Source organism: Colobus angolensis, unplaced genomic scaffold (assembly GCF_000951035.1).
Source record: "Colobus angolensis palliatus isolate OR3802 unplaced genomic scaffold, Cang.pa_1.0 Scaffold152, whole genome shotgun sequence".
Classification (NCBI taxonomy): domain Eukaryota; kingdom Metazoa; phylum Chordata; class Mammalia; order Primates; family Cercopithecidae; genus Colobus; species Colobus angolensis.
In genome coordinates, this window is record NW_012114622.1 from 8,116,161 (window position 1) to 8,138,271 (window position 22,111).

The following is a 22,111-nucleotide window of genomic DNA, read 5'->3' on the forward strand; positions in this document are numbered from 1 at the left end:
GGAATAGCAAAGTAGAGTTCTGTAACGGAAATACTGTGCATGCTGGGCTGGAGGAGACAAAGAACCCAGAGTTCCAACCCCATATCTACCACTGGCTTCTGTGTGACCTTGCAGCAGTCAGGTCACATCACAGAGCCCCATGCTTGTGTTTGTAGATTCAAGGAGCAGAACCAGAACTTTCAGATTTTCGTCAAGAATTTTGTGAGGCAGTGTTTGAATTGAACCTGAGTCCAAATGACACAATTTTTCAAGTCAATTTTGAAATGTGTCTTTGAACCTCATCCCTGTATGGTGGCTGGATCAAGCCTGTACAAACTTCTGCATGTGCTGTAAGCCTCAGAAGACTTGACAGATGAGACCCTTTGAAGTGTCAAAAGGGACTTTGAGATTCATTCATAAAGTGCAGCAGCCTGTGCAAGCATTTAGCAGATGGCAGCGTTCCCTAAGAATCTTCATACTACCTGTAGCTAAATGCAGGGAATTAAAAATAACGTGTATGTTGTGTTTATATCCGTGTATGTGTACATGTGTATTTGATTACCACTTAAATTTATTTCTCATCACAGTGATTATTTGCAGACCTACTTGACTTTTCTTGTTCCTAAGTGCATCTGAGTGGTTTTCTTTTGAAGGTGGTGCTCCAAATTACTACCCCAACAGCTTTGGTGCTCCAGAACAACAGCCTTCTGTCCTGGAGCACAGCACCCAGTATCCTGGAGAAGTGCGGAGATTCAACACTGCCAATGATGATAATGTTACTCAGGTAATGACTTCTTTGTCTGCTATGGAAGTCACCTGCTAATTCTCCTTGTCAATGCCTGCATAATCTGCACCCCCCCTCCCACCCGCAACGCCCAAACTGTCTGATGTATCTTAAATTGAATTCAAGGAAGACTCGTCTGTGATAGTAAATTGGGCCCCTAACTGGCTGGAGTTGAAGGGTTTTATTCCTCTGGTCTTTTTCCTCAAGGTATGGAGACTCCATCTCAGTTTCTTCAAACTTTATTGAAGGGATATGTGGAGGGGGACACTGGGGAAACAGTGATTTCGTGGGAATTTAAGAAATGAGCATATACAGCGTATGTGGAGACAAATCTAAGAATCTGGGCAGGACAGCCCAGGTTCAAGGACTAGAACTAGAGATCCAAAATAGCTTCAGGAACCTTGGCCACAAGAGTGTGGGCATTTCCACTGCAGAGCTCGCCCTTCATGTGGCTTATTCTCCATCTGTCTGCTTCTGCTTGCCAGTGCTAATTGATTATTTTTTACCATGGCTTCCTGTTTTCTCCTATCTGCGTCAGAGCTTCTGTTTTATCATTGTTGTGGCTTTTCCACAATGGTTTCTCCTTTAAGGCATCTTATCCATGTATTACTCTTTTTTTTTGGACCACCTTTTACTCCTTTTCTCAACACATCTGTCTCAGATTCTAGAGAGATGGAATCCTATTGACTTGGCTAATCTTTTCACCCCAGGTTACACCATTGGCCTTGGTCAGCCTCTAGTTAACTGCCCCAGGTCAAGTGCTCATCCTCTTTCCTGTCGCTTATGGCTGTCCTAAGGGCTGTTTCAGCACATGATATGAAGGAGGCCCTCAGATTTGAAAGGGCCTGTGGGTGGGCAGCTGCCTCCTTAATGTGTCCAGTGTAACTTATATCACACATAATAAAATAATAAAGTTAAAAGTATAGTTGTTCTAGAGCTCTGTTTGAGCAGTTAGTGTTAAACTTAGTATTTAAATTAGATTAGAACCTATTTCTAGTTTCTCAGTTTGTGAATGTGGGTTCCAAGTAAAAGATACTTAAATACATGAATTAATTCACTGTGTGAATATCTTTGCTTGAAAAGCATTTACGTATATACATATATATGTATATATAAAAAAGAAATTACATTATTGTAGGATATAAACCATTTTTAGATGAGCTTAAAACATTTCCTGCAAACCTTTTATGTAACTGCATTATTTTTGGTGATGCAGATGACACTAAGTATATTACAGTACATTCCCTGCCTCTCAAAGAATTTTGCCTATATGAGGTCAATACAGGTATTAAACCAGCCGATACAACCCTTGCAAAACTTAATTAATGAGGCTATTGCTTACACATGAAAATTTATTATGTGCTCATCCTTATTGAGAGAATTTCTTATCACTATATAGGATATAGTGTGGTTTTTAAGTAATCACAGTACTATTGTTATAGATTCATAGCATAATTCTGTGATGATGCATTACATGGGAAATACATAAGAAAGTCCAGATTTATTCTCTTAAAAATGATTCACTTGGGTTTGCCTCTGTCTCTGGCAAACTAGCTTGTATCATACTTACCATTTCATGGAGAACATTGAAAAAGTAGGTAAAATACATAAAGCATTTGTTTGAAGGCTTTGGAGAGCTAACAAAGCAACAAAGATTTAAAGGATCAAGATCAAAGATAGAAAAGAAGTGCAGAAAAAAAAGTACAGAGAAGCAAATTTGACATTTGGTTTCCTTTCCTCTTGAGGTATTTGTTAATTTGTAAGCACTGGTCCAGAAGCTGAGTGGTGTTTAGAGCAGTCTTATGAGTCTGAAGGGACAAAAATTGGAATTCAAGGTCTGCAAAGAAGCAGAGCCTCTAGTGTCACTCAGGGCTTTCAGTTGAAATCCCTGAAGGGCCATGCCTAGGAATAAGGGCAAACTTGAAATAAACTTGCTCTCACAAAACATGAAACACAACTTTGCCTCTGCCCAGTCTCAGATTGGATTAAGGTGATCTCTCTCTACGCCATCTGTCAGAAGCAAACAAAATTTTCTTTGGTGGAAAATAGAACCTCAAATGATTCTAGACCTTTTTATATGGAAATGTTCAGCATTCAACAATAAATGACCAGGCACCTAACACATTAAGACCTTATGACCGAAAATCAAGAGGGAGAGAAAGCGGCCTACAAACTGACAGTAGAAACAAACCTACTGGAGGCTTAAATAATGGAACTGTCAGATACAGGTTTTAAAATGACTGATTAATAGGTTTAAGAAAATAGATGACAGCATGAAGAATTTAGTAAGAGAACTTTAAGCTATAGAAAAAGAGTTGAATGGACATAACTAGAAAATATAACAACTGAAATTAGAATTTAGTAGATGGCTTTTAAAGGAGGTTAACATGGCTGAAGAGAAGGTTAGTGAATTGGAAGATAGAACAATAGATATTATCAAGGCTACTTTATCTGAGGAGTTCGAGGCCATAGTGAGCTATGATTGCTCTACTGCATTCCTCCCCTGGTGACAGAATATGTACACATACTTTTTTGTTTGTTTGTTTAACCCTTAAACCTGTAGGCTGGGTATGGTGGGTCACACCTGTAACCCCAGCACTTTGGCAAGCCAAGGCAGGTGGATCGCCTGAGGTCAGGAGTTTGAAACCAGCCTGGCCAACGTGGTAAAACCCCATCTCTACGAAAAATACAAAAAAATTAGCTGGGCATGGTGGCGGGTGCCTGTAATCCCAGCTATTTGGGAGGCTGAGGCAGGAGAATCACTTGAACTCGGGAGGTAGAGGTTGCAGCAAGCTGAGACTGTGCCATTGCACTCCAACCTGGGCAACAAGAACAAAACTCGGTCTCAAAACAACAACAAGAACAAAAACCAAAACTAAAACAACAATAACAAAAAATGTTATTTGGTTCTTTTTCAAATCTACCTGTTTTTCTCCTCATATCCTGTTGTCTTAATAATATTCCTTTTTTGCATCTCTTTAAATATGTATGTTTATTTTAAAGCCTCTTTCCAATGATCATGTCTATGATTCTTCCATCTATTATTGCATGTGTAATTTCTCATTGGGTTTCCTTGTTTATGTATTATAATTTTTCACTATGACTCATCTTCAACAGGAGTTATTTTCTGCAAAAGTACCAAATGTATCCTAGTTGTAAAAGTGATTAACTAAATCTCTGAGACAGCAAGGTTTTTTTTTTAAATGGATTTTATTCAGTGGTGTGTTGATAAATATTTAACAGCTGGCTACCTGGGGAGAAAGCCCTGGTTTGTGGTGTTTATCCATTTTCATGGTGGAAATATTTCATAAGGCTGATTTCAGGCTACTAACATGATGTCACTAAACCTGTGGCATTGCAAAATGATGTGCTATATCACTGTTATATAGTATTTTCCCCATAGTGATACAGTAGACACAAATGACTTCAAAAACATAGGTAATATTTATTAATTAGGAAATGATGTTTTGAGTATTACTTTTGTTTGTACTATACTTAATTATAAGTTTATGTAATTTAATCTTTATAGTGGCTGTATTTCTACTGTCATAAGCAAGCTGGCTGCAGCATTCCACTGGAATTGCAGGAACAAATTCTTACACTTTAAGATGTTCAAGATTGTAGATTGAGGTGACAGACTGAGGTGTAGATTGAGGTTCAAGATGGCAAATTGAGCTGACACGGGAGGCCTTTCTTCTACTTCTCACATATGGACATGCTAAATTAAGTTTTTTTATTTGTTTTATTTTTTACTGTCCCAGTTTTCCCATAGAAGGATTAATTTTTTTTTTAATAATGTAGCTGGGCTAAAAAAACAAGAAAGTTTTAATTTCCAAGTCCCACAAATGAAAAAGGAATCAGAGTAGTGCATGAACGTTGAAAGTATATATTGTGTAATGGTAACCAGACCTGATTTGTACCTTATGAAGATTTTATGCCTCTAAGGGGTTAGGAGTTGAGGCCACAAGCTTCTCAGTTTTCACAGAACTAGAGCTCAGCTCTTGGCATAATGGTGAGAACCAGGAAAGGGCACCTCAACTACCCATCAGACTGAGGATGCAGCTTGGAAGCATGTGGGCTCTAAATGGAGGCAGCCAACTCCAAGAAATTGGGAGTCCTTCCCCTATGCTGTGCTCAAATGAGGTCCCTGCATTCTTACTCCAGTTGGAACCATGAAAGACCTTAACTGAGAAACGAGTGAATCAGTGAACCCTGTTAGGTCTTTGCAGAGATGAGAAAATCACCACAGGAAGACACTTTTACAACTAGGATACATTTGGTACTTCTGCAGAAGATAACTCCTGTTGAAGATGAGTCATAGTGAAAAATTATAATACATACAAGGAAATCTAATGAGAAATTACACATGCAATAATAGATGGAAGAATCATAGACATGAGCATTGGAAAGAGGCTTTAAAATAAACTACATATTTAAAGAGATGCAAAAAAGGAATATTATTAAGACAATAGGATATGAGGAGAAAAACAAACAGGTAAATTTGAAAAAGAACCAAATAATATTTTCTAGAAACAAAAATTACTATCCATGAAATAAAAACTCAACAGATATTTCACGTTTGAAATAGAAACTCAAACGTGACCCAGTCGACGTTTTCACAAAATACGTCAAATACAGCTGAAGAGAGAATTAGTGAATTGGAGATAGGCCTGAGAAAATCCCCAGGATATAGTACTTTGATTAGATTGTGTTATGTCTGATTAACTTTGGTAGCAGGTTTAAACTTTACTCAGAAATTTAAAAACATAATTATAGCCTGATATTTGATGACTTAGGGAAATGATGCATCTCTTAATATGTTATGAAGGTGATACTTTGGATAATTGTGTATTATTGGACTTTATAAACATTAATAGAACAGCACATAGAACAGAGTCTGGCACATTATAGATACTCAGTATTTGTTGAATGAGTGGAATGAATGAATGAAATGTAAGAATAAAATCATAGCTACAACCTGTTTCAGAATTGGGCAGAGGCTGCGGATTCACATACCTGATACTAAGCTCCTATTTTTCATTTTAATTTGTGGATATTTATTTTAGAGGCAAACCCAATAATCTAGCAAAATATCACTATTCATATGTTTTGCCTAAGAAATATTGGCTTCAGAATAACTACAGATGCACATGTATAAATGAGGTAGTTTTTAGATATATTATCTCTCTATATAATTACATATCTAGATATCAAATTATATCTCTAGCTAAATTAGTTTTTATTTTCCTCCATGGTTCTGGGTGAATTGAACAAAGTTGTATTGTGCTAAGTTTACCTTCAAAGGCAGCTTGCACATTTTAGACTTGTCAGTATTAAGCATGTGGTGAGGTTTTAAATTGTAGATCTATTTATAAGAGAATTATAGCAGTTACTATAAAGGATATTATTAGAAAGCAGTTAAGAGCTATTAATAAATGAATTTTACTTATTTTGCTTAAAACAAAAAATGAACACAACCCAAATGACAGTTTTAGTTAGTGATTTAAAAGTATTCTTAAATTCTAACTTTTTTTATCATTGATTTCATAAGTGTTGTAGTAGGTGAACTTTGTTGGTGATAAACTGGTGATTCGATTCTCTGCACTTGCTCTTTTCCCTGAGCAGGTGCGGGCATTCTATGTGAACGTGCTGAATGAGGAACAGAGGAAACGTCTGTGTGAGAACATTGCAGGCCACTTGAAAGATGCACAAATTTTCATCCAAAAGAAAGCGGTGAGTCTTTGTGAGCTGAAGGGTGCCCTCTGCTGGCTTGGGAAGACAGTGCAGCTGTGTGGGAGAACCCTAAAAAGAAAGTGCCATTTCTATTGTGCTTGACCTAGGAGGACTTAAAAAAAAAAAAAAATACTAGTAATCCCCAACCAACTTCTGATTATTTTCTTTCCGTGTTTTATCTGGTCTGGCATATCCATTGGTCCTTTGCTGTTTGTCCAATGTGTACTAATTTAGTTGTGTTCAGAGTGAATTTTATCCTGTGCTGTTTAATTCGGCTGCAGCCAAGTTCTGTGCAAGATAGTAAATGTCCAATATCAAAATGTGAGTCCTGCGGCAATTCTACTTAAACTTTGGATGATAATAAATATATCAGCTGGTGTGATGGCATGTACCTGTAGTCCTAACTACTTGGGAGCTTGAGGTGGGAGGATCGCTTAAGCCTAGGAGTACCGGGCCAGCCTGGACAACATAGGGAGACTCTGTCTCTAAAATCAGTCAGTCAGTCAATCTGTCTGTCTGTCTTTCTTTTTTGCATTTTTATGGTTTGAAACCTGCCTAAAGGCTTAATGTCATGATACCTCGATTCTCCTTCAGATGCAAACTAGAAATTTGCATGATTTCTGGAATAAGAACTGCAGTGCTTCCAAAAGGCAGGCTAGACTTTCGTGCTAAGGTGCTGGGGTATTTCTGATGGTCGCTCATTGAGCTGCATGAAGACCTGTCACTTCTGATTTCCTGGCCTGTCCCAGAGCTAAGCTTTTTGCAAATCTAGAAATCCCCCTTTTTCCTTGGCCCCTAGTTGCTTCTTCTCTGTTCCTAGGGGCAGCTGGGCTAAGCAGCTGTCTGGGCTGTGTCCAAGGGCCTGGGTTCAAGTATCAGCAGAGAGCCTGATGGGCGCTCTGTGCAGTAGGCAGGGCAGGATTCATCTTCTTTTACTGGAGAGAATGTATAAGACAGCTTGCAAATAGCAGAACTGAGCTGGAACCCTTGGCATTCTCCTTTCACATATGCTGAAACTATAAGGCTTTTATGGGTTCCCAGTGCCATGGCTCCTCTTGCTGTCTGCTGGGGAATTCCTGCCTGAAGTATGTGGAGTTGCGCTGCCATGTACCAGTGTTCTTGTATCCTTCACATTAACTTTAGGCTGTGTCTGGGCCCGTTTCTCAATGTAAATTGCTGTAACTTGTTAAGCGCTTACTCTGAGGTCAGCTGTTTCCATGTAGTAAATGCAGCTCACCTCTCGGCATTTTTCTCATAGCATCCTGTGAGGTAGGTTGTGTGGGTTTTTTGTTTTTTTGTTTTTAAAGATGAAGTCTTGTTCCGTCACCCAGGCTGGAGTGCAGTGGCATGATCTCGGCTCACTGCAACCTCTGCCTCCTGGGTTCAAGAGATTTTCCTGCCTCAGCCTCCCCAGTAGCTTGGACTACAGGCATGCCCCACCATGCCCAACTAATTTTTGTGTTTTTAGTAGAGATGGAGTTTTGCCATGTTAGCCAGACTGGTCTTGAACTCCTGACCTCAGGTGATCCGCCCACCTCGGCCTCCCAAAGTGCTGGGATTACAGGTGTGAGCCACTGCACCTGGCCTAGGTTGTATGTGATTTTTTTCCCCAACAATAAGCAATTCTCTAATTCTTTGACAGCAACTGTGTGTCCTATAACTCAATTCAATTCTAACAGTAACTCCTGGAGCTAGAGTCAGAACCCAAAGATTTAGGGGTCAGCTCCCACTTTAGATGACAAATGAGGTACCCTGGTTATGCACACTTCTGTAGATTCTGACTGCAAATTAGGGGTTCGCATGCCCTTTCCTCAGGTTTGATAATTTGCTGGAAAGACTCATAAAATTCAGGAAAATGATTTACTTATGTTTACCGATTATGTAAAGATCGGTATGTTTATATAAAGAATATAACTCAGGGATAGCCAAATGGAAGAGGGGCATGGGGGAAGGCCGCGGAGCTTCTGTGCCTCCCCGGGTGGACCGCCCTTCCGGCTCCTGGAGTGTGCACCAATCCAGACGCTCGCTGACCTTGCCAGTTGCAGGTTTTTCTGGAGGTTTTATGACATAGGCATGATTGATGAAATTATTGACTATGGGTGATTGAACACAATCTCCAGCCCCTCTCCCCTCCCTGGAGGTTTGGGGGTGGGGCTGGAAGTTCTAACCTTCTGATTGCATGCTTGTTCTTCCTGGTGCCAGCCTCCATCAGGAAGCTATCTAGGCCCCCATGGATCATCTTAGTAGTATATAAAAGACAGTAAATTTGAAGGATTTTAGATCTGTGTCGGGAATGGGGGACAAAGACCAAATAGTATTTTTTAAATTATACCGATTAGGTGTCATTTTCTTGCACATTTTGGCAGAGGGACGTAAGCTCAGATAAGTTAAGTGACCTGTCCGAGGTTGCTCAGCCACTATATGTCAGAGTGTTCACTGGACCTGCGTCTTAACTCTGAGGCTGGCATTATTAAACACCTGTAGTACTGCCTCCTGCTGAAACATCTTTCCTCCCCTGTAGAGTAAACACTGGGAAACCACAGTCACTGGGGAGTGATATAGTAGGGAGTTAGAGTAATGCTTGCATTTGTTTTCTTTTGGCCTTAGGTCAAGAACTTCACTGAGGTCCACCCTGACTACGGGTCCCGCATCCAGACTCTTCTGGACAAGTACAATGCTGAGAAGCCTAAGGTAGGCTGAGAGCAGCCTGGCCACACAGAGGCCGTGTGTGCTAGGTTGGAGTAGGCGCGGCTTAGTTACCACTCAGCATTACAGTCTGCAGGGGCCATTACCTGCCACTGTTAGATTTCTTCAGCAGCTGTGCAGAAATTCATTTGAGAGATAAAAGAACTCACCAGCAAAACACATACTCTTCATTTTAGCCCTGGGCAATTTAAGACAGTTAAAGTGAATGAATTCTGAATTATTATTTTCATTTGCATACATATTAAAACTAAGTAAATATCACGTTGCTTCCTATGACGTGATTAACCTACGCATCTTGTTCTCTTAAAACAGAATGCAATTCACACCTTTGTGCAGTCCGAGTCTCACTTGGCTGCAAGGGAGAAGGCAAATCTGTGAGGCCGGGGCCCCGCGCCTGTGCAGCGAAGCTTAGCGTTCACCTATGTAACCCGCTCATCACTGGATGAAGATTCTCCGGTGCTAGATGCGCAAATGCAAGCTAGTGGCTTCAAAATAGAGAATCCCGCTTTCCATAGCAGATCGTGTAACAATTTTAATGCTCTTTCCCCAGGGTAAAATGAAGGTTAGGATTTAACAGTCATTTAAAAAAAAATTTGTTTTGACAGTTGGTTGGATTATTCATTTAAAGTGATTAGAAGGAAAGTTTCTAGCTAGAAATACGATTTTATTTGATAAAATTTGTTGAAATTATGTATGTTTACATATCACCTCATGGCCTATTATATTAAAATTAGCTATAATTATATAAAAAGGAAAGATAAAGATGATCCACTCAGAGGTTTTTATTTTTCTAAGGTTCTCATAGGAAAAGCACATTTAATACACCAGTGTCGTCAGAAAATAACCTGAGCACCATCATGGTTTAATGTTTATTCCTGATTATAATTGATCAAATTCATTTTTTCACTTGGAATTGCATTAATGTTAATTTGCACTGATTTCGCAACAGATCAATTTGTAATTGCTTACATTTTTACAATAAATAATCCGTATATAAGAATAGAGATGGTATTTGATTTCTTTCGACTCCATGTATAACTGTAAACTGCCACCAGACTCTTAATTTGAACATCATCATTTTCAGATATTTACCCTTAAAAATGGAAATGCCAGTATCTCGAGGACACCATGTTATTTGTTTAAATCTATAGCCTTTGGACAGCCTTCTGAGCCACTGATAAAATAGCAAATGCCCTGACTTTGAAAATTACTTAAATCTCTTGTCCATTCGCTCACTTACCTATGATTGAGTTTTTAAAATATGGGCTCAGAACCACTAGTTACTTTCCTCTTCCTTCTTTTTAAAACCCATATTTGCCTATCATGGTTGAAAATCACATGGAAGACGTTAAAGATGAGTTCTGAATACTAAATGAAAATTTGTTTTCCTTGAAAATCTTTATTCCGTTCATATTCAAAACCAGTTTGTGCCGGGTGTGGTGGCTCATGCCTGTAATCCCAGCACTTTGGGAAGCCAAGGCAGAAGGATCACTTGAACTCAGGAGTTTGAGACCAGCCTGGGCAACATGGCAAAGCCCTATCTGTACAAAAAATACAAAAATTAGCCGAGTGGTAGCTCATGCCTGTAGTTCCAGCTACTAGGGAGGCTGAGGTGGGAGGATCTCTTGAGCCCAGGAGGTTGAGCCTGCAGTGAGCCATGATTGCACCACTGCACTCCTGCCTGGGCAACAGAGTGAGACCTTGTCTCAAAACAACAACAAAAACAACAACTAAAAACAAAACAAAAAACCAAACCAGTTTGTACTTTCAGGAGTTCCTAAGTTACAGGTTTCAGGAAACCATTAGACCACTAACAGACAGATACAAACTCATTCTTGGTCTTTTAGCTCAAATTTCTTTACTCCTCTGTCAAACCCTCCTACCTGAATTCCCCCTGTATTTGAGTACGCTTTGAGACTGTTATATTTGTAGACATAGAAAAATAGATTTATTGGGTTGGGTGCAGCGGCTCATGCCTGTAAAGCCAGCACTTTGGGAGGCCAAGGCAGGTGTATCACCTGAGGTCAGGAGTTTGAGATCAGCCTGGCCGACCCCATTTCTACTAAAAATATAAAAATTAGCTGCGTGTGGTGGTGTGCACCTGTAATCCCAGCTACTCGTGAGGCTGAGGCGGGAGAATCACTTGAACCCGGGAGGCGAAGGTTGCAGTCAGCCAAGATTGTGCCACTGCGCTTTTTATTTGGAAAGGTGAGAACTTCTGGAGATGGTAGATGGTTGGTGGTGATGGTTGCACAACAGTGTGAATGTATTTAATGCTACTGAACTCTACACCTACAAATGGCTAAATGGTAAGTTTGGTGTATATTTTACCACACAAAAAATATCCAGTAGTCCATTCTTAGTCCTTGTCTTACATGGCCTCTCAGCGGTGTCTGACACAGTTGGTCATTCACACTGCCTTCTTCATTATTTATTTATTTTAGAGATGGCGTATCATTATGTTGCCCAGGCTGGCCTCAGCCTCCGGAGTAACTCGGACTACAGGCACACGTCACCATGCCCAGCTCTCCTTCTCCTCCTCCCTTTCTCTTCCTCCTCCTCATTCTTCTTCCTCCTCATCCTCTCTCTTCTTGTCCTGCTTGTCCTCATCATCTTCCTTTTTTTCTTTTCTTTCTTCTTCCTTTTTTCTTCTCTTTTTTAAAATAAGAGCTTTATTGAGATATAATTCACATACCATAAAAACCACCCATTTAAAGTGTATGAGTAAATTTTTTTGTATATTCACAGAATTGTGCAGTTAGCACCACAATCAATTTTAGAGCATTTTCATCACCCCAATTAACAGCCACTCTACATTTCTTTCTTAACCTTGCCCCCAGCCGTCGGCCATCATGAATCTAAGATTTGCCTGCTCTGCACGTTTCACTTAAATGGAATCATACAATATGTGGTCTTTTGTGACTGGCTTCTTTCACTTAGCATAATATTTTCAAGATTCTTACACATTGTAGCATCTATGAGTGCTTCACTTTTTAAATTGCCAAATAATATTCCACTGTATGAATTTACTATGTTTTATTTATCCATTTATCATTTGACGGACATTTGGGCTGTTTCTACTTTTGACTATTATGAATAGTGCTGGTATGAACATTTATGTACATATTTTTGTGTGGACATAACATTTTCATTTCTTGCATCCTCATCTTAAAAGGTGTTTTTCGGGCTGGCTGCGGTGGCTTCTACCTGTAATCCCAGCACTTTGGGAGACTGAGGCAGGTGGATCATGAGGTCAGGAGTTCGAGAGCAGCCTGGCCACTACGGTGAAACCCCATCTGTAATAAAAATACAAAAAAAATTAGCTGGGCATGGTGGCAGGTGCCTGTAATCCCAGCCACTTGGAGGCTGAGGCAGGAAAATTGCTTGAACCTGGGAGGCAATTCAACCTGCAGTGAGCTGAAATTGCGCCACTGCACTCCAGCCTGGGTGACACAGTGCGACTCTGTCTCAAAAAAAAAGGTGTTTTTTACCTGTACTCTGCCACACCACTATCTAAAAATGTAAATATTAGACTTCTAATATTTAAAAAATCTGTTCTTTTGTTGTGTCAAGCACCCTTGACATAAGTAACTCCGTCTTAGAAAGAGACTCCATCTTATATTTCACAGGGCACTTTGCCAACAGGGACAAGATGTTTGCTTAATAAAGAAAGACTGCATCCAACCAGATGAGGACATCAACAAGCACACTTTTCCACTATCAGTCCTCACCAGAGGACTGTGGCTATAAAAAGAAACAGGACTTGTGCAGCTTGAAGTGGCCGTCTTAGCTAACACCATCTTGCTGTTAATCGTGATAATCACCTGGCATCTGCCACTGAAGGCTCTTAGACTGCTTGGCCCAGACCAGGAGATTCTTTTTGCCTTAGTCGCTCTCCCTGAACTGATTCATTAACCCTTTTTCCCTATCCTTCTTCTTTCAATGTTAAATGTAACTTTGTTGTGGAATGTTTAATCTATAACATTTACATTTTAAGTGTACTATTATGTATGGTCTGCCGTATTGACTGACTTGTGGAGTGGCTTGAGCCTGTGTGCCTGCAGCTCTGACTACCGAGTGAATGGGAAGCACTGAGGCAAACTGCCTCCTTGGAAACTCCATGACGCTCCTGGCTTTTGTGATTGAGATTACTTTAATGAAAGTCAGACATTGTGGAATGACACAAATGTGCATGGACCTGGTCATCTCTGACCTCATGCTGCTTGTGAGACTTGTTCTTCTAAAAGGAGGACTCGGTCTGGGGTTTTAGAAACACTGTGAAGGATTGCCTAGTTTGTTTCATATTAAATTGTCAGAATTTTGGTTTAAAAACACATTAATTCGACTAGGCATGGTGGTTCATGCCTGTATGCCCAGCACTTTGGGAGGCTGAGGCGGGGAGATCATTTGAAGTCAGGGGTATGAGACCAGCATGACCAACATGTTGAAACCCCATCTTTAGTAAAAATGCAAAAAATTAGCTAGACGTGGTGGTGCACACCTGTAGTCCCAGCTACTTGGGAGACTGAGGTAGGAGAATTGCTTGAACTTGGGAGGTGGAGGTTGCAGCGAGCCAAGAGTGTGCCACTGCACACCAGCCTGGGCAACAGAGTGAGACTCAATCACGAAAAACAAAAACAAAACCAATCACATTAATTTTTTCCTTCCTGGATAAAGGGCATCACTCTGATTTGTGATCTGTGCTAAAGAAGTGTTTTAAGAACTTCTTAGCACTCACTTTTCTGGGAGAAAAGCCATAAGCAAGCTACTTGGGCCATTTCTTTGCCTGTTAGTTGATGGCATTACCAAAGCGCAAAGGGCCAGATTCTACTTTAAACTCTCTGGTAAGCCAAACTGAAGGCCTTTTTTTTTTTTTTTTTTTTTTTAATCAGCTCTTTTAAAGATGTGAAGGGTTAGTTAGTGGAAGTCAACTAAAAAAGTTCTGTATAATTTTTTTTTTTTTTTTTTTTTTGAGGTGGATTCTCACTCTCCTGCCCAGGTTGGAGTGCAGTGGTATGATCTTGGCTCACTGCAACCTCCGCCTCTGTAATCACTTGAATCGAGTTCAAGTGATTCTTGTTTCTCAGGCCCCGAGTAGCTGGGATTACAGATACACCCCACCATGTCCAGCTAATTTTTGTATTTTTAGTAGTGACAGAGTTTTACCATGTTGGCCAGGCTGACCTCGAATTCCTGACCTCAAGTGATCTGCCCGCCTTCACCTTTCAAAGTACTGGGACTACAGGTGTGAATCACTGCACCTGGCCAGCTCTGTATAATTTTGAACCTCTGATAAAGGTAAACAATCCCATATTAATATATGGAAAGTTTGCTATGGAAAGCTCTATTGCAGATCCTTTTAACAAAGGAAGTACTTATTCCCTCATTTGACTATTTGATAAGCGAATTTTGCATTATCTATTGCTTTAATTTTTTTGTTGTTTTGCTTTGGTATTGTTTGCTCAAAGTGTAGCAGTGTATTTATTAATTTATTTGAGACAGCATCTCACTCTGTCACTCAGACTTGAGTGCAGTGGCGCAATCACAGCTTACTGCAGCCTCAACCTCCTGGGCTCAAGCTATCCTCCCGCCTCAACCTCCCTAGTAGCTGGGACTATAGGTGCACACCCCCACGCCCAGCCAATTTTTGTAATTTTTGTAGAGATGGGGTTTCGTCATGTTGGCCAGGCTGGTCTCGAACTCTTAAGCTCAAGCGATCCGCCTGTCTTTGCCTCCCAAAGTTCTGGGATTACGGGTGTATGCCATGGTGCTAGGCTAAGTGTAGCATTTTAAACAGTCCCTTGTATTTTCTGTCCTTCAATGAATTGTATTATGGAGCTATATGTTTAAGTAAAACTCTTACTTTAAAGAGTGTGGTGAAGTGGACAGTGATCCCCCAAAAGATATATCCATGTTCTAATCCCTGGAACCTGTGAGTGTGACTCATTTGGAAAAAGGATTTTTGCAATGTCATAAGTTACAGATCAAGAGGAGGCTGGGCGTGGTGGCTCACGCTTGTAACCCCAGCACTTTGGGAGGCCTGGGCAGGCAAATCACCTGAGGTCAGGAGTTCGAGATCTGCCTGGCCAACATGGTGAAACCCCGTCTCTACTAAAAAATACAAAAAATTAGCTGGGCATGGTGGTATGTGCCTGTAGCTCCAGGTAGTTGGGAGACTGAGGCAGGAGAATCGCTTGAACCCGGGAGGCAGAGGATGCAGTGAGCCAAGATTGCACCACTGCACTCCAGCCTGGGTGACAAGAGTGAAACTTTGTCTCAAAAAAAAAAAAAAAAAAATCAAGAGGAAGTTATCCTGATTACTCAGGTGAGGCCTAAATCAAATAATAAGTGTCCTTCTAAGAGACCAAAGGGTAGAAGAAGGAGCAGGTTATGGGAAGACTGAGGCAGAGATTGGAGTTTTGCAGCCACAAGTCACGAAATGCGTGGAGTCACCAGAAGCAGGAAGAAAAAGGGAAGGATTCTTTTTTCTTCTTTTTTTCTTTTCTTTTTCTTTTTGGAAGGATTCTTTCTTAGAGCCTATGGCTTCCTTGATTTCAGACTTGTAGCCTCCAGAATGGTGAGAGAAGACATTTCTGTTGTTTTAAGCCATCAATTTTGGTCATTTTTCACAGGCAGCCCTAGAAAGCTAATACAAAGAGGATGCTAGTTTAATGGTTTCCTAAAATGAAAATTTCTTGAGTAGCAAGAAGGATGAATGTTTTCGTTCTCTGAACTGCTTGGTGCCCAGGGGGTGGGAGGGAAAGCAGCCACATCTCCTAGACAGTGTGTTTCTCTGCAGTCCTGCCCACTTCTGCCTGTTTGCCCCACCCCAGTCCCTGCCATGCCTCTGAGCTGCTTGGCTCTGCTTTATTGTCACTGCCAAGCTCTTGCCTGAAAACTCCCCATTCCCCTCCTGTTAGCTAATTTCTCTTCTCCTGGACAGTCCTTCCTTTCATCCTGACTGGTCCATTAACATGGTACTTACCTCTTCAGATGGCCAGGACATGGGTCCCACCTTCAAAATGTAAAGGCATTCTGGATGCTTTAACAACAACCATCAGTAGTGCAAGAACAAAGTTGAATGACAGCTGACAACCTGTATGTCCAGAAGGCAGTAGAAAGTGACCAAATCCTCTGTCCAAAGGTGCAACTTCAATTTAGCTCCAGGAAATTAACACCACAAGAGACTGAGAAACTAGTGCTGCCAGATATGATTTTAAAAGAGAAGCTAGAAATCTGGGTTTTTAGGTGAATCTTTCGATTTCTAAATAAGGCAATGAAGTCACAGTAAGAAATAAAAGAAAAGCTCAAAAAAACAGACAATGCTATGTGCACCAAACAAAAATGCATCTGTAGGCTGTGCGCGCCAATGAACTCCATTTTGTGATGGGAACCTCTGTCTTACGATATTAAAGGTGGAGGGTAAGATTACCCCATATATTTCTTGCATCTTTTTGGGCTCTTTAAAATTCTCCAGCCTGCTGGGTGTGGTGTGGATTTGGCAAAGGTTCATAGTAATCCAGGTACTTGGGAGGTTGAGATGCGAGGATCACCTGAGCCCGGGAGTTTGAGGCCAGCTTGGGCAACAAGGAAGACCCCATCTCCAAAAATAAAAGATAAATCTCCAAACACAACTGCTAGGAAATGGAAGCGTCACCAAAGGTTTTACAGGTTGTCAGTGTTTTGCTGAGCCTACCATGCTGAATTGAATGATACACAGACAGTTGAACATGTTAAATACTTTATTCACATTGTTTACAAACTATATCCACCTGGAAAACACATGAATCCAAAAACAGATTATTTTACAGTAATTCACATTTTTTAAAACAGGTTACTTTGAAGTTCAACTTTAAGTACGGAGGTCTGCAGCCTGTACAGCAGTTCAGTACCTCACCAATTGATTCCTGCTCTGGTGAAATAGAAGTCCTAGGGGCAGTCCACCTAGCTGTAAGCCACTAATAACTTACATTCCAGTGATTGATGAGAAAATGTCAGTGCAGACTTTAACCCATGAACATTTATTGGTGTAAATTCACTGTCACTATTTTTGTCAAGGGAGTATGTGTTTCAGCATTTGAATACACATCAGGTAGGAAGACAAAACAAAGACTCGCAATTTAATTGACCGTTACAGAGTTGTTAGGACATTTCCGGTTTTATAAATGTTTAACATCTGGACCAGAGATGGAATCAATGAATTATGATTTTATTGTGTTGACAGCTTGAATCATAGAAACAGCAGTGATTTGGTAATTGATGCCAGTGTCTGTTGACTAACTCTGCATATCAGATGTCAGCCATCAGTTAGAAGGGTTGCTAATAAACTCAGCAACAATTAATAATGTGGTTAATGTTAAGTGCTTAAGTCCAGAAAGATGTCTGTGGAAGTTTTGCTGAGTGGTCAAAAAGATGCTCTGGTTAAGAAACTTACTATGAACTTATGCTAAATCCAATTATGTCCCAGTTCGATGGGTCAGCTCTTTCACTAATTAAGATACTTTTCTGCCCAGGTGCCGTGGCTCACACGTGTAATCACAGTACTTTGGGAGGCCGAGGTGGGAGGATCGCTTGAGCCTAGGAGTTCAAGACCAGCCCCGGGCAACATAGCGAGAACCCGTCTCAAAAAAAAAAAGGATACTTTTCTATGGATTTTTGACTTTAATAATTTAAAATCTGAAGTATGTATGTCTTATATCTCACCCTCTCCTACCATAACCTGCAAACTAATCATGCTTTCCCCCACCTTTGGTGAGCTGCCACAGTTATTTGAACACTTTTGAACCTTTGGGATGGGAGTATCGGATGTGTCTCTAATGGCAGAATTGAATAGTTTTTCTCTGATCAGCACCAATGGCATGGGCTGTTGTCATTCCGCAACTCTAGGATAATAACGTTTGATCAAGGCACCACAAAAGATCATCCCCTCATCCCCTTACGGAGAAGAAAGGATTTCTTAAGAGTCGCTGCTGTCACCCCCCATAGACAACAACTGTGAATCCAAATGTAAGCTGAGATGTGGAGAAATTTTATCAGCATGTTTGCAGGTTAAAAAAAAGAGAGAGAGAAGAAAATGAAGGCTTTCCAATGTCTATTGCAATCTGATTGTTTTAGAAGACAGAAATCCATAAAATGAGCTTGATGCCTGGAGCAGATCATAGCTTATCTTCTTGCCACCCGTGTGCATTTTTTCCAAATTTGTACACTAACCTTCGGTCGACCCGCTCCAGAATTCCTGTTTTATAGTAGTATCTGAAAAAGCAAGCAGAAGAGAAATTCTGGGAGAGTTTGCACCCTAGGAAAACAACAGAACACAAACACTGTCTCCTCATTCCTCTCAGGTGACAAGGCTGGTCTTTGGTTACCCTGGTATTTTCACGCCCCGTTATCAACTTACACTTAAACCTTTCACAGACATCTTGAAGACTGAAATTCACCATTCTCAGTTCAAAACGTGTGTTTTTTTGTGTGTGTGTGGGTGTGCGAGATGGCCTGGATTCAGAGTGATCCCTGGGGAATACTGCCAAGAATGCTAAGGACGGCGTGTCAAGTTACAAACCATAATCCTACCTGTAACTAACAACCAAAGTTTTGTCTCATGACCTTTCCATTATCAAGTAAAAAACCTGCGAAAACAGTGTAATTTTCTACAGCCAGCGATTTTATAGAACTCTTCTTGAAGGCTCATGGTATTTTATGCTGTTAACTTACCTCAGGGCTCTGCTCAACTTTTCGTACGTCATTCTGTCATTTTTCTTCCTTTGTCCCCACATCTTTGCCAGGGCTTCTGATTTAACCACCCGAAAAATTCCTTGTTCCCTATCTTCCCATTCCAGAATGCCACAGTTTTCTTCAGGAGATAGAAGCAGGTCTCGTACAAATTCCCATAGATGAGAACTTTGGAGGCCTTTGAAAAGGGGAAAACATTAGCTATTTACAATTGTTTTTTAAATTTATTATTATTATTTTTTTGAGACAGAGTCTCACTCTGTCACCCAGGCTGGAGAGCAATGGCATGATCTCGGCTCACTGCAACCTCTACCTCCTTCAAGTGATTCTCCTGCTTCAGCCTCCCAAGTAGCTGGAATTACAGGCACCTACCATCACGCCTGCTAATTTTTTGTATTTTTAGTAGAGATGGGGTTTCGCCATGTTGACCAGGCTGGCCTCGAACTCCTGACCTCAGGGGATATACCCGCCTCAGCCTCCCAAAGTGCTGGGATTACAGGTGTGAGCCACCATGCCCAGCTTGTTTTTTTAATTTTAAGAGAAGAGATGTACAATTTCTCACTAGCTCATGAGAATTTCTGCTTTGTGGGAATATTTCCCATTGTTATGACTGATTGCTCTACCTGGAAACTTACTGAGCTGTGACATGTCTGTGTCTCCCATCGAAGCAACTGTGAAACACACATTCAGAGACACCCAATTTACATTGACTGGCAACATTATGACTCACAGATGTTCTATGGAACTACAGTTTAATTTTTATGGAATGAATGAAATGACCGTCAGATGATCTTTTCATTCTTTTTTCTGACAGGCAGCATGGTTGTATGATTCCATAGCCACAACTGTCTGGGTGGACTGATCCTGAAATTTCATTTTTCATGAGAGGCTGGTATTTCTCTTATTCTATGATTGGTGGTTAAGACCAGCTCTGGAGTCCCACTGCCTGGGTCTGGGTCCTGATTTCCTCTTCGTACCTTTATAACCATAAACTCTTAGAGTTACTTTATCTATAAAATGGGATAATAAGAGTACCTGTCTCCTAGGATAGGTTAGAGGATTTAATTATTTAATACATATCAAGTGGTTAGAATCACATCCAGCATATAGCAATTGTTTTCTTCACACACGTCTGTGAAATTACAAGCTTGACACTGCTCTGGGCAGATCTCTTAGTGCTGAGGAAGCTAATAGGATTGCCAATTCCCAGTGTTTTCTTTGTTATCCTCCTCTGAGAAGAAGCCACAGTGGACCCAGGATTGGACCTGGCTCCAGATGGTGGAGCCAGAACTTGAACCCAGAGAGTTTGCATTCCAAAGCTAATTTTTTTTTTTTTTTTTTTTTGAGACGGAGTCTCGCTCTGTCGCCCAGGCTGGAGTGCAGTGGCCGGATCTCAGCTCACTGCAAGCTCCGCCTCCCAGGTTCACGCCATTCTCCTGCCTCAGCCTCCTGAGTAGCTGGGACTACAGGCGCCCGCCAACACGCCCGGCGAATTTTTTGTATTTTAGTAGAGACGGGGTTTCACCATGTTAGCCAGGATGGTCTCGATCTCCTGACCTTGTGATCCGCCCGTCTCGGCCTCCCAAAGTGCTGGGATTACAGGCTTGAGCCACCGCGCCCGGCCCCAAAGCTGATGTTTACAACTATGATCATGTCTTTCATAGTAGGTGTTCAATATGAAAGACATTTAATGGTTCAATAGACATTTAATGGATGATTATTAGCTATGATTTGTTTACCATTTGCTATTGTCAGATGCTCAATCTCACCCACTCTTATGAGAAGAAATCAATCTGACTTTGATAATACATATAAAAGCAATCATTGATTTCTTTACTACCTTCCTTGGGGAGTAACTGGTCCAACTCAAATGTTAGTTTCAAAGCTTATTAAAGTAGATGACTTTGTCTTAGGAATGGTTTTAAGAAATTAGAAATGAAAACCGGCATCCCGCACTTACTTGTTCTACTATGACTGTGACCGTCTTGACTTTTGATGCCACTTGTTTTCAAGCAGTTGGAATCAGCATCTGAAATAGAATAATTTGTAGCAGGGGAAAGGGATACAGAGGCCACATTCAGACCTCAATTCATACCCAAATGAGCAAACACTAATTAAATGCCTTTGTAGTAGAAGACACCACGTTAGGCACTTTGGGGGGATTAGTAGGTGGCAGATGTCAAGATGCTTTAAGATGTGGCTTTGAGGAGCACTTGTATTCAATCTCACCCACCCTGATGAGAATAAATAAATCTGATTTTGATCGAGGCCCATGCAGGGCCTTCCTAGGAGACCATAGTAAGGACTTGGGACTTTATATCAAAGTGTAGAGCAAAGATCCTCAATTTAAGAAGATCTCTCTTGCTCCTGTGTGGAGAACAGACTGGAAGAGACACAAATAGAAGCAAAGAGACTAGAGCTCATGAACGGTAGAAAGCAAAACATTAACTCTGTGCTGACTTAAATGATAACTCAGGCTGTCAGTCACAACCTGAGACACCTGGACAAGCATTGTCCCAGAGTAGTATATGAGTTTTTAAAATGGTGGCACCAGATCTGCCCCTCCAGCTCACACTCAGTCTCCACTGCTTCTCTTAGCCCCCTGCTTGCTTTGCCCCAGCCACCCTGGCTTCAGGCTCTCTGGAAATGTGCAGGCACATTCCACATCAGTGGCTTCGCAGTTGCTCTTCCACTTGTCCAGCATGCTCTTCCCTTGCATGCTTGTGCATGCCCTCATCTCAATCCTGGTTCAAAATCACCTTCCAGTGAGGCCTCCTCTGACCATCAAGTTGGATCTGCACATTCTCCCCACTGCTCCATATTTTACATGGAATATTCAAGCATATTCTATGGTGTATTTATTCATGAAGTTCACGGTCTGTGTACACGAGGGGGCAGGGATTTGTGTTTCCAGACGTAACCCTGCAGCATCTAGCACACTGCTGGGCATATAGCACGTGCTCAGTATCATTGAGCAGCCACTGTGCTATTCTATAGTAACTGTACTGCACCATGCTATACTGACTATACTGTTCTATACCACATCATACTGTATTATACTAACTATACTGTTCTATACCACACTATACCGTACTATACTAACTATACTGTTCTATACCACACTATACTGTACTATACTAACTATACTGTTCTATACCACACCATACCGTACTATACTAA

The 22,111-nt window shown here is 40.9% G+C and overlaps 2 protein-coding genes across 5 annotated transcripts in view; one reads left to right on the plus strand and one right to left on the minus strand.

Annotated features, from left to right (window-relative positions):
• CAT (catalase) overlaps nt 1–10,202 on the plus strand; it is a 36,075-nt gene extending 25,873 nt beyond the window's left edge. Inside the window, exons 10-13 of the mRNA XM_011936397.1 lie at nt 633–763; nt 6,389–6,496; nt 9,104–9,187; nt 9,515–10,202. Of these exons, the coding sequence (XP_011791787.1) occupies nt 633–763; nt 6,389–6,496; nt 9,104–9,187; nt 9,515–9,580 (389 nt within the window). The 3' untranslated portion in view covers nt 9,581–10,202. The remainder of the gene's footprint in view (nt 1–632; nt 764–6,388; nt 6,497–9,103; nt 9,188–9,514) is intronic.
• A 6,724-nt stretch (nt 10,203–16,926) lies between these two features.
• Nucleotides 16,927–22,111, minus strand: part of ELF5 (E74-like factor 5 (ets domain transcription factor)) — a 37,562-nt gene continuing 32,377 nt past the window's right edge. For all 4 annotated transcript variants that reach the window (XM_011936401.1, XM_011936399.1, XM_011936400.1 and 1 more), the window contains 3 exons: nt 20,892–20,960; nt 18,914–19,109; nt 16,927–18,454 (listed from right to left, as the gene is read on the minus strand). In XM_011936401.1, coding sequence (XP_011791791.1) covers nt 18,358–18,454; nt 18,914–19,109; nt 20,892–20,960 — 362 coding nt within the window. In that variant the 3' untranslated portion in view covers nt 16,927–18,357. The remainder of the gene's footprint in view (nt 18,455–18,913; nt 19,110–20,891; nt 20,961–22,111) is intronic.